This window comes from Bison bison, unplaced genomic scaffold, assembly GCF_000754665.1.
Source record: "Bison bison bison isolate TAMUID 2011002044 unplaced genomic scaffold, Bison_UMD1.0 scf7180017864122, whole genome shotgun sequence".
Lineage (NCBI taxonomy): Eukaryota > Metazoa > Chordata > Mammalia > Artiodactyla > Bovidae > Bison > Bison bison.
Genome location: NW_011494694.1, coordinates 495,209 through 506,319, shown reverse-complemented (window position 1 = coordinate 506,319; position 11,111 = coordinate 495,209). Strand labels below are relative to the sequence as shown.

Below are 11,111 nucleotides of genomic sequence, written 5' to 3'. Positions count from 1 at the left end.
ATATTTTAAAAATGTAGACCCTTAAAAACCACCAAAAAAGCTGAATATATCTTGCAGCGTAGGTTTATCCTTAAATATTCACATCTCAAATGCTGTTTAGAAAAAAGATTTAAAAACTGGCTAAAAATCATTTACACTTGGCAATGATTAAAATCTCATCTCTGACAGAGCATATTAATGGCACATAATGAATTTACTGTCACAAGCATTTAACAGTTTAATGGGTACGTAGTTTTATCAGTATACAAAACGGTCTTAGATGGTCAGTGCAGTTGTTCTGGAGTGATCACTGTATCAGGAAAAGCACGTGGCACCAAAAACAGAACATCAACTTTCAAAAGGTCTTTTCAAACAGTTTCCTTCTTTTCAAACAGCTTTCAGCTCAGAAGAGAAGAACAGCACTTAATTACTGCATCCCTGATTAAAAAAAAAAAAAAAAGAGGAAAAACAATATAATAATTTTGCCTCCAGAGTGAACTTGCAAAAAGATTCCTGCCAAGACACAAATGCACCATCACCTTCTTCCATCAGAACTCAGTGGAACACCCCCAGCGCATTTCCTGGTTAATTAAAACTTTCTTGAGTGTCACTTGAAATCAAGAACTGAGACACGGAAATAATTTATTAGTTGCTGAAATGGTATTTATTTACTCAGAAATCTTAACCAGCACTTATTGCTAATTTTCTTGTGAAGAAATTAAGTACCAAAAAAAAAAAAAAACAAACCCCAAAAAATTTTTAAAAATAATGAACAAGATTTTAAAACAAAAATGTTTATAACTACATTGTAAGAACTCCAAAAAAAAAAAAAATCCACGTGCTAGACCTCATTCACCTTCCAGGACAGTTAGTCTCAACATGATCACTGTTACACAGACGGTTCAGGGTGAGCCCAGGCTGGAGGCGCGGGCCCACGCGTCTAGGGAGCGACGCCTCGCCCTGGCCGTGAGCTCCGGCTGCATGGGAGCGGACGCCGTTGCCAGGGCGCCTCTTCCCCTTGCTGAGGGACAGCAGGAGCCCTCCCAGCCAAGGTCCCGAGGGCCGGCTCTTGTTCTAGGTCACCCTGGTTTGCTTTTTCTCCTTTTAAGTGTTTGTCAGAAACTCACCCGTTTGAATAAAAACAGAATTTCTACTAATGTCCTTCACTGCTCTCTTAGGCATACAGTTCTGCTGTTTTCATACAACCTACATTCCCAGAGCTTATGAAGGAGCTGCCTCAACAGAATATGCTGCTGAACCTATCACGCTTAAGTCTGCAGGTGGTTTTGCTTTTCCCTCCACAATTACATTAACACATTTTTCTGGAAAAAAAAAAAAAATTTAAAAATGGCAGTTACCTCAATATACAGAATAAATGTTTCTGCTGGCTTAAACCAAACATCTACGCATCAGCCTCACTTCCTATTTACTGGTGTTTACAGCCGTGGAAGGATCCAGGATCTCTCGCCAACAGCCCCTACCTGCAGGTGTTCAGGTGCCACATCTGCAGTCAGCTCCCAGCCCACCTGGGACCCGTGTGCACATGTTTTTACTTTATGTGGCAAGCTTCTATAGAGCTCGTTTAAAAACTCATTTCCTTTTGGGAAAAAAGTCAAAGTCAATTTTTAAAAAAGCCCTGTAAATCATATTTTAATATGAAAATTACTAAAATTCAGACATCTTTGTAAAAAGAATGAGAGGAGCAGAAACGACAGGGTGAAATCCAAGCAGGCTCACCTTGCATACGGGATATATGACAGGCTGTACCTGCAAGAAGAATTCAAGGTGTTGAAATTCAATCTGATTAACGTTTTTCTTTAGGCCAAATGGCCATATTCTAACAGCATAAAAAAAGGAGGCAGCAGAATATTACACAGTGATTCTCAGAGCATGAGCCAGACAGCATACAGCATCACTGGGGAACTTGCTAAAAAGACAAATTAGCAGGGCCCACCCCACACCTCTTGAATGAAAAACTGTTGTTTTAATAAGCAATCTGTGTTTTTAACAAACTCTTAAGTGATTCTGATGCCCGCTAAAGCCTGAACTTGTTATAATAGGTTACTCCTTTTAAGTTACTAAGAAAAAAAACTATAAAATAACAGAATAAACTAACTCTCCTTCAAGGATAAACAATCAACTACACATCAACAATAAAAAGTAACATATTAATAGAAAATAAGAAAGATTTAAATGTTCCATATGTCAGAGTAAAGTATCTGAAAGTTATTTTGCGACAGGCAAAGAAGTGCTTTTAACATGTGCTGATACTGTCTCAGTGGAAAGGCAGGAACAGCACCAAACACACACAGCTCCCGGACTGGCCGACACCAAGACGTCACACAGCAGTCAGGAAGGGGTTCACTGACTCTTACGAGGAAGCAAAGGAGACTCGGCTCTGAAGAAAGGCAGAACACTCTGAAAGGCCTTCTGTCTGCGAGAAACACTTTTCTGGTCTGACCCGGAAGCATGCGAGGGGGACACGTTCTATCAGTCACACTGGCCCTCGGTGCCGCCCAGCCCTGAACGCGGCTGCGTGAAGGGGACGCCCGTCAGGAGGGACCCGGCGGAGGGCCGGAAGCCGCAGGGAGACGGGGAGGCAGGGCTGCAGCGAGTGCTCAGGGCCAGAGGCGGCACAGCGACCAATTCGCTCAGCAGCTGCTCAGCAACACCGCACAGAGCGAGGGGTCCCCGCCATCCCCCGGGCTCAGCCTGTGGCCGGCCTGGGTTTACGCATGCGGGTAGCACCCCGTGCATTGCTCGCCTTTTCTCGCACAGCAAAGTGCGTGCAGCACCGTGTGACGTCAGCGCGAACCCGCCTCCTGTGTGACACGTCAGCGTGGGCCCACGGCCCCGTGTGACACGTCAGCACGGCCCCGCCTCCCAGTGTGACATCAGAGGGGCCCTACGGTCCCGGCCCCGTGTGGTCCAGGCCCCGTGTGACACGCCTGCGCGGCTCCGCCTCTCTGCAGCTCTCCTATGTTGAGTCTCCGCCCCGCCCATCACCGCAACCAGGGACACACCACAGACCGCAGGCACCTGACCCTTTAGGAGGCCCTTTCCCCCGGGGCCAGGAGAACCTCACCAAGGACCTCCCTCGGCTCACAGGCTTGGAACGAAACGCTTAACACCGCTGAGGAAACTATTACACAATGAGTGTAAGACTTACCAGGTCATCGACAGGAACTGCAATATGCAGAATAATACGGCCAGCCCCTTCTTATGCCACTGACAACAGCAAAGACAAAGACATAACCAGTTAAACATTTTAAAATATTTTTCACAGCCTAGTTCAATTCCTTCCTTTCAAAAAACATAACTGATAGCGCCACTCATTTCATTAAATTTTAGTATGACAAATTCAAGATTCAGTAAATCTGAAAATATCCACAAATTGTATTTTCTTTCTAGAATTCTGATTCCATTTACTCAAATTCTGCTAAATATATGGCATTAAATGTTAATGAAATGACTGTGCACAGGCTCAAAGTATTAAACCCCTTTGATATAAGGCCTTTTGAGTCAAGGCTAACTGTTCCAAAGTCAACATCATGGAACTGCCCTGGCAGTCCAGGGCCTAAGACTCCCTGCTCCCAATACAGGGAGCCCGGGGTTTCAATCCCTGGTCCTTTGGTCAGGGAACTAGATCTCCTGCGCCACAACTGAGACCCACCACAGCTAAATACATCAGTATTTTTTTAAAATAAGTAAACAAACTCGACATTGAAAAGCCCACTTGGTTAGCAGATTTATATCCTATGTGGAATTTATGTATCTGACTCACTGGCACTTCTTTCCTTGAGTTACTTTTTGAAGTAAAACTGTACTTTATTGTGATCTTCCGGAATAATATAAACAGTTTCCATGGTTGTTTTAAAATGATCCATTTTTAGAATGTGTCCATCTTTATATTTACTTCTTCACTTATTTTTAATCTACTGCTTATAAACAGACTGTTGGACCATTCCGCATCAGAAATCAATTTCCCACAGGGATATGCAAAAATTGCTTAAGAAAATTATTTTAAGTTACAATTGGGAAATGAGGTATTAGTGAATTCTTGTGTAACTAAAGCCCAGTCCTTGTATCATTAAACTCTGAACACTTTGGTGGGACATTTCTGAAGTGCATTATACACTACCCCATCATCTTTGAAATGCACTGTGTGCTTGGGAGCTCAAGGACCACCTCAATCCCCTTTGGAAGTAGATCAGGAACAATACACAAATACAGTGAAGGATCAGGAGCATCAGGAAGTAAACGGAGCTGTAATGAAGCAGCTCCTCTAGGGGCTCCTGGAGAGCTATGAGTGTGCAAAGAGGCTCCTGGAGAGCTGTGAGTGTGCAAAGAGGCTCCTGGAGAGCTCTAAGTGTGCAAGAGTGTGTCCTTTTGTCCCTGGCGCCGTTTTTGTCTGGCCTGCTTGCTGGCCCTCTCCTCCTCGCTGCCGGGACACCTTTAGCCCACAATGCCCTCCCCGCCTGAGAGCCACAGCGCAGCGGACGCTCAGCGAGGGCCCCTCACAGCACCCTGATGACGGGGGCCGTCCTGACCTGGAAGCAGGAAGGATCTCACCTCTATCTGTTTCAGGTGGCAGGCTCCACTGCCAGTCTGGCCACTAACTGCACGCTACACACATGACTTTAAGGACACCAGTCTTCGGTGGGTTTTAATAAATCAGACTTTGAGCTCCTCTGAGATGGCAGCTTGATGACACTTTACCTGGTGAGGATCCACACAGCAGAAAATAGACATGGCTGAGGTAACTTACCCAAAGGGCAGCGCACAGGGTGAGCACGAAACACAGCTAGGGAAAGGCAAGAAAAATGGTCGATTTTGAGCCTTATCAAAAGCCTAACAAAAATGCATACACGATTCTGCGCTCATTTGCATAACACATCACACAACAAAATTAATGAGACGGCTCCCTCAAACTGTCCTTACGTATTCCCTATTATTTTAAAGTCTATGACTGCAATCTTCCGTGGCAAACTGGAAACACGCAGTAAGTCATCTGCTGACTAAGCCAACAGACACTGTTTCACCAATGCTCGAGAGTGACAACAGCTGTTCTCAGGGATGTGTGAACGCTTACGTTAATGTTCAGTAACTCAACCACCAGCACCGTATTTCGTACAACTGTTAATGTACGGTGAGTCCTGTTCTACTTAGCTTTACATAAGGAGCCGACCATAATCATTTCATACAGAGAGAGGGCACTGTGACGCCACACCACTGTCCCCAAAGGAGTGAGAAGGACAGGCAGATGGAAGCAGTGGGGACAGGTCTGAAGACAGAGAATGGGTATTTGTCCAACAGTCCAACAGGGAAGGGACAAAAGCCAGGTGACTCCCCCAGAGAAGACTCAGATGGACCCACAAGTGACCCGACCTTCCAGCCCCACCCTCCAAAAAGTCCATACAGTGGTCCAGTAAGAAAGGCTGCACGGGGCTGGGAACTGAAACACATGCAGCTCTGCTTCCCACCTGAAATACACTGTGCTGCTCTGCTAGCGGATGCCCGAGAAGCAGGATTCCCCCAGCCAGTCAACTAGTACTGCGTAACCCAGACTCTTCAAACACACAGCTGAAGGGTACGACTACTACACTCAGCAAAGGAAACATGAGTTCCTCTGTACACAAGTGGGTGATAATTCATAAATAACGCCAAAGAAACACGCTCCTATGAAAGGTTTTTAAAAATGACCATTATTTACTTACAAGCATAATAACTGTTGCAAGCAGTCTGGTTGTTTCAAACATTTTCTTCAGCTGTTTCACAGGCCCCATTAAAAAGCATGTACTATTTGAAACAAAAGACACGAGAGGTGGATCTGTTAATTGGTCTATGTAAAAATAAGTGCTTTAAAGAAAACAAACCCTGTCAGCTTAATTAAACAACCTCACTGAATCTGTTTTATGGCAGAAACTGAGGAATTGAAGAGCCTCTTGAGGAAGGTGAAAGAGGAAACTGAAAAAGCTGGCTTAAAACTCAACATTCAAAAAACGAAGATTATGGCATTGGGGTCCCAACACTTCATCACAAACAGAGGGGGAAACAATGGAAACTGACAAAGACTTTACTTTCTTGGGCTCCAAAATCACAGTGACTGCAGCCACGAAATTAAAAGACACTTGCCTGCTGGAAGACAGGCTATGACAAACGTAGACAGTGTATTAAAAAGCAGAGACACAACTTTGCCAGCAAAGGTCTGTACAGTCAAAGCTGTGGTTTTTCCAGTGGTCATGTATGGATGTGAGAGCTGGACAATAAAAAAGGCTGAGTGCCGAAGAACTGATGCTTCTGAACTGTGGTGTTGGAGAAGACTCTTGAGAGTCCCTTGGAATGCAAGGAGATCCAACCGGTCCATCCTAAAGGAGATCAGTCCTGCATGTTCATTGGAAGGACTGATGCTAAAGTTGAAACTCTAATACTCTGGCCACCTGATGTGAAGAACTGACTCATTTGAAAAGACCCTGATGCTGGGAAAGATTGAAAGCGGGAGAAGGGGGTGACAGAGGATGAGATGGTTGGATGGCATCACCGACTCGATGGACATGAGTTTGGGTGAACTCCGGGAGTTGGTGATGGACAGGGAGGCCTGGTGCGCTACAGTCCATTGGGTCACAAACAGACATAACTGAGAGACTGAATAACAAGAGTTAGAAGGGAACTTTAATCTCTGTGTATTCCATGACACAAGAATGCCTCTCAGTCATTTGCAGAGTCACTTCTCAGCGCTGGGTCAGCATGGCCACTGCGGCTGGCCCAGGAACACAAGGCAGCCTGACCTCAGCATGGGCCCATTCAGCGACTGCCTCCTTATCTCGACGCCTGTGACACATATGAACAGTGCAGTCGACTCCAGAAGCACTGCCAGTGTAGAGCTCCTAGTAGCAAGACAGTGTGCAATCGCTCCCCAGGCTCCTCCAGACTATGGTCTGAGGAGCGGGATGACCCAGAGACTGACGGAGCCCAGCGGTGGTTCACGCCCGTCCCCTCGCCACCACCTCTGACCTGGAACGTCCCTGAGCAGACAGGGGCTCACCTCTCAATGCTGAGAGCTCACAGCTGTGACAGCTACAGCAGCACCCCAGAGATGCGCCCGAGGCCCTCAGAGAGGACCCCCCGACACCCAGCGCACGGTCCTCGGAGTCACTGCCCCACACGGCCCCGCCCGACCCCTCTGCACAGCACTGCCACCCCGGATCTGCTCCCACTGGCCAGCCAGGCATCTGACTGTCCCCCTCACGAGGCAGCTACGAGCCGGGACTCCGGAGGGCTGTCAGGTGGGACCCCAGCCTGGTCACCTCCCTCGGCACTTCCCCAAGGACTGACCACCCCCTCTCATGTTACTACACCTGGACGTCTAATGGAGGGTAAGAGGCAGTGCCTGGCACACAGGTAGCACCTCCAAATGCTGGCTCTTCTCACCATAAACCCTATGAGGCAGCTGGCAGACGGCAGGGGTCTAAATATTCACTGAGGGGATGTGCATTTTGAACTCATGACATGCACAGACCTACAGAAATATATCCTGTTAGAAAAGAAAACTTTGAAAATGACAGCAAACAAAACATCTTGAGAAGCCAAACTTCCATACATACCTGGCCAACGCAGCAATATTTCCAAAGGTGTAAAACACTGCAAAAAGCTTTATGCCTCCAGGGAGCCACAGCAATCCAGTTCCCTGAGTTAAGATGTTATAGTTATTTAAAGATAATTTTACCACTGTAATAGATTAAAATATAAATCTGCTGCTATAACGATGACAGTATAACAATATGATGTTTAAGCAGAATGTGTTAACATATGGTCACTAATTATAGTTTCTTAAAAAGTACTTAATTTTCAATGTTATTTGCTAATTTGAATCTTATGCCTATATGCATATAAGTATATATAAATGAAGTATTCCATAATCTTCTATATATATAAGTCAATCTCATTCTATTTAAGTATTCTTTTTATAAATGAAAAGTTACAAAAGGTAATAAACTCTTCTAAACCACTGACTGCTACTCTCCTAACACACACAGTGGTTTTTCTTCAGTGAAATTATTTTAACAATCCATAAACCCCCCCTAAATATTAGTCTCTACATCTTTTTATCGATCTCTACCCCTTTATTTCAAGTGACTAAATAAGCTACATCAAAACAGTTCAGATAAATGGAATGCTTAGTCTCACATGAAGCAGAAATTATCAAGCAATGTAAAGCTTTAACTCACAAGGATGGAGAAGAAGATGCCACTGACGAAGCATATGGCAAACCACTTCAGCCTGGTGTTGAAACTGAGCGTCGAGGCATCAAGGACCTTAAGGAAGGGGAGTTAGAACACGTTTTTAAATCACCACTTGGCCAATCTGATGCTTTATATGACATTAAAGCAAACCTCCACTTTAACACGGACGATGAACCTGCTTTACTCTGCACACAGCAGTGTGGCTTAAGAACATGAGGACTCCTCGGCTGTGAAGGGGAATATAAACAGTCTGGGGATCGGGCCGTCCCGGAGACACTGTCACCTCTGCAGATGAGGTAACAGCACTGAGTCTGGAAAACTCTTACTGTGAGGGCCAGGAGGAGCACTGATGCGGACAAAATGACATACGCGATGAGACACATTATAAAATGCTCACTGATTAAAAAACCAGGGGAAAGATGAAACAAGACGGGCAAACTGCCGCCAGGTGCCCAGGTGGAGTTGGGCCACACCCTTCTCTGTCCCTGTGTCTGAGGCGTCTGGGCCAAGTGCCCACACACAGAGCCTGACTCGGTGGTCCTGCAGGACCCACTCCCAGGGGAAGCCCCGAGGACCCAGGGAGGCTGGGCAGAGAAGGGGAGGGGTAAGCGAGGCCGTGACCTCAGCTGGCCCTCGGTGTTCACCTCACTGTCCGTCCAGACGTGAGGTCCGCTGACCTTTTGCGACCCACTTCCCACCAGCTGCTCTGGCTGCAGGGTGTGTGTAGGGGGCTGCGTGTGTCATGAGGAGGGCCCAGTATGCCACAGGACCTCCAGAGAGAGCCCAAGAGGACAGCTGTGAGCTATGGGCAACAGGTATATCTGCCCAACAGCTAGGACCTGGGGTGCCGCCATCAGGCTCTGCCACGGGGTACCCTGACAACTTCAGTTACAAAAAGCTCATTTGAAACCAACTCACGAAATAAATAAAGAAAACCAAGTCACGAAAGCCTACATTTCCTAGACCTAGGTTATTAAACACGTGCTTTGAAATGATAACTAACTCTAGAGCAAAAACATTTCAGGATGTCATGTGTATCCTAAGCAGATCACATGGGAAAAGCGCACCCCAGCTACTGCACACGGCAGTGTGGCATACAGTGACGACTGAAGTGCACATCTTCTCCACAGGAAGCACAGTCGGCATGTGACATCAGTTGCAGGTGTACAGCACAGTGAGTGAGTATTTTCATAAATTATATTCCCTTTAAAGTCACTGGAAAACAATGGCCATGTTCTCCTGTGCTGTACACCATCTCAGCTGCTCATCCACTTTACGCACAGCAGCTGCATCTCTCGCCTCTGCCCGTCTTGCCCTCGCTTCCCCTCCCGCTGGTAAGCAGGAGCTTGTTTCCATGCCTGTGAGTCTGTTTCTGTCTGGTTACCTACATCTGCCGTGTTTTTAAGATTCCACGTGTAAGTGATAACATATGGCATTTGTCTTTCTCTTCATTAAGTTTAACACCCTCTAGGTTCATCTACATTGTAGCAAATGGTAAATACATGTTTATATTACTAAATACACTATTACAATTTATTTCCCAATAAGGCTGAAAAAGTATCAACACTGGCTGTTTCAAGAAAACTAGAAATATACAATAAGGATTTATATTTCAAAATTTAAATTTCTAACGTGTATTACCATATACTTAAAAGACCACATGCTTATAATGTATTTTCAAAAATAAGGAAGCAAAAATAGTTTTTGAATGCAAAACCTGAAAATACTTTTGTCTACATTCCTTACCTCAGTAGATTAGTCTGTGAATCCTCAGGAAGCATGAAAAGCAGATAAAAACAACTAAATCAAGATTCTGCCAATGTAACATCCATCATTTTTTTAACACATTTTAATGTTTTTTAAATTTGCTTTACAAACAATCTTGTTTCCAGCAATGTCATCTGTTGATACTAAAACTGACCACTGTAAACAAAGAATGAACTTGCCTATAACAACATCTAAAATTTCATTTTATTCTGATCAGGAAGAATACACATCAAGTACATTTTAACCACATGGGAGAGAATGAACCCTGAAGACGGCACACTGCACGGGAAACGATCTGCTGGTCTGTGAAAGGCTAGAAACGGTGTCTAAGTGGTCAGAGAGGACACTCAGTGACAGTGGCGGGGGACTCAGCAGGGGGTGAGCGGACCCAGCATCCGTATTCACTTTCTTTTTCAAGTTTCAATCACTCCGCTGTCTTTGTTTGACTTGGTTTTCAGCACAGTCCTTTGTATAAGAGCAGATATTTTTCCTCTTACTGTCATCTGCCAGAAAAATTCTTTCCATTTGCAAATTTGGAATATTCGATCCACAAGCAAATGACCTGTCGCAAGCCCTGCAGATTGTTCAGAACACAAAAACATAATACAGATTGCTTCTTCGTTACAATGTCCATCCGTAGTGCCAAAAAACCATGCCCTGCCCTGTCCATGCGAGAGACAAAGGGAGCCCTGACCCTGCAGACAGCATGAGCTGGTAGGTGCGACGTGTGGTCCAACCTGGATCGGGAAGGGGCCCAGCAAACGCAGCAAGTGCTTCGATCTCCTACACTGAGTCTTAGAAGAGAAATACACACTGAAATTGCCACCAGTCGTTTCACTCGTTATCAAAGAGAGAGGAAGCAGAGAGTGCCTCTCATGAAGCAGGAGCAACCCTCCAGTCCTCGGGTGTCCTCTTTATGCGGCAAGAAACCAACAGCACCTGCAACTGGAACTTCATTAAAAAGAAAAAAATGAGTCGGAAACAACGGAGGAAAACACCCTCCCGGCGGCACCAGTACTACAGGTGAAGGAACGGAGCCTGGGGACAGAGGAGGCGGGAGGTGGGCACCAGCGCAAGGCGGGCAGTGGCGGCCAGAGCCCCCCTCCCAGGCCATCACCCCAC

General features: G+C 45.7%; 1 protein-coding gene across 1 annotated transcript in view; it reads right to left on the bottom strand.

The window, feature by feature from the left end:
* Positions 1-1,614: 1,614 nt before the first annotated feature.
* The window catches only part of SFT2D1 (SFT2 domain containing 1), a 41,403-nt gene continuing 31,906 nt past the window's right edge, over positions 1,615-11,111 (bottom strand). Inside the window, exons 4-9 of the mRNA XM_010839591.1 lie at positions 8,208-8,294; positions 7,584-7,666; positions 5,697-5,778; positions 4,748-4,783; positions 3,149-3,207; positions 1,615-1,746 (exon numbers count right to left, since the gene is read on the bottom strand). Coding sequence (XP_010837893.1) covers positions 1,713-1,746; positions 3,149-3,207; positions 4,748-4,783; positions 5,697-5,778; positions 7,584-7,666; positions 8,208-8,294 — 381 coding nt within the window. The 3' untranslated portion in view covers positions 1,615-1,712. The remainder of the gene's footprint in view (positions 1,747-3,148; positions 3,208-4,747; positions 4,784-5,696; positions 5,779-7,583; positions 7,667-8,207; positions 8,295-11,111) is intronic.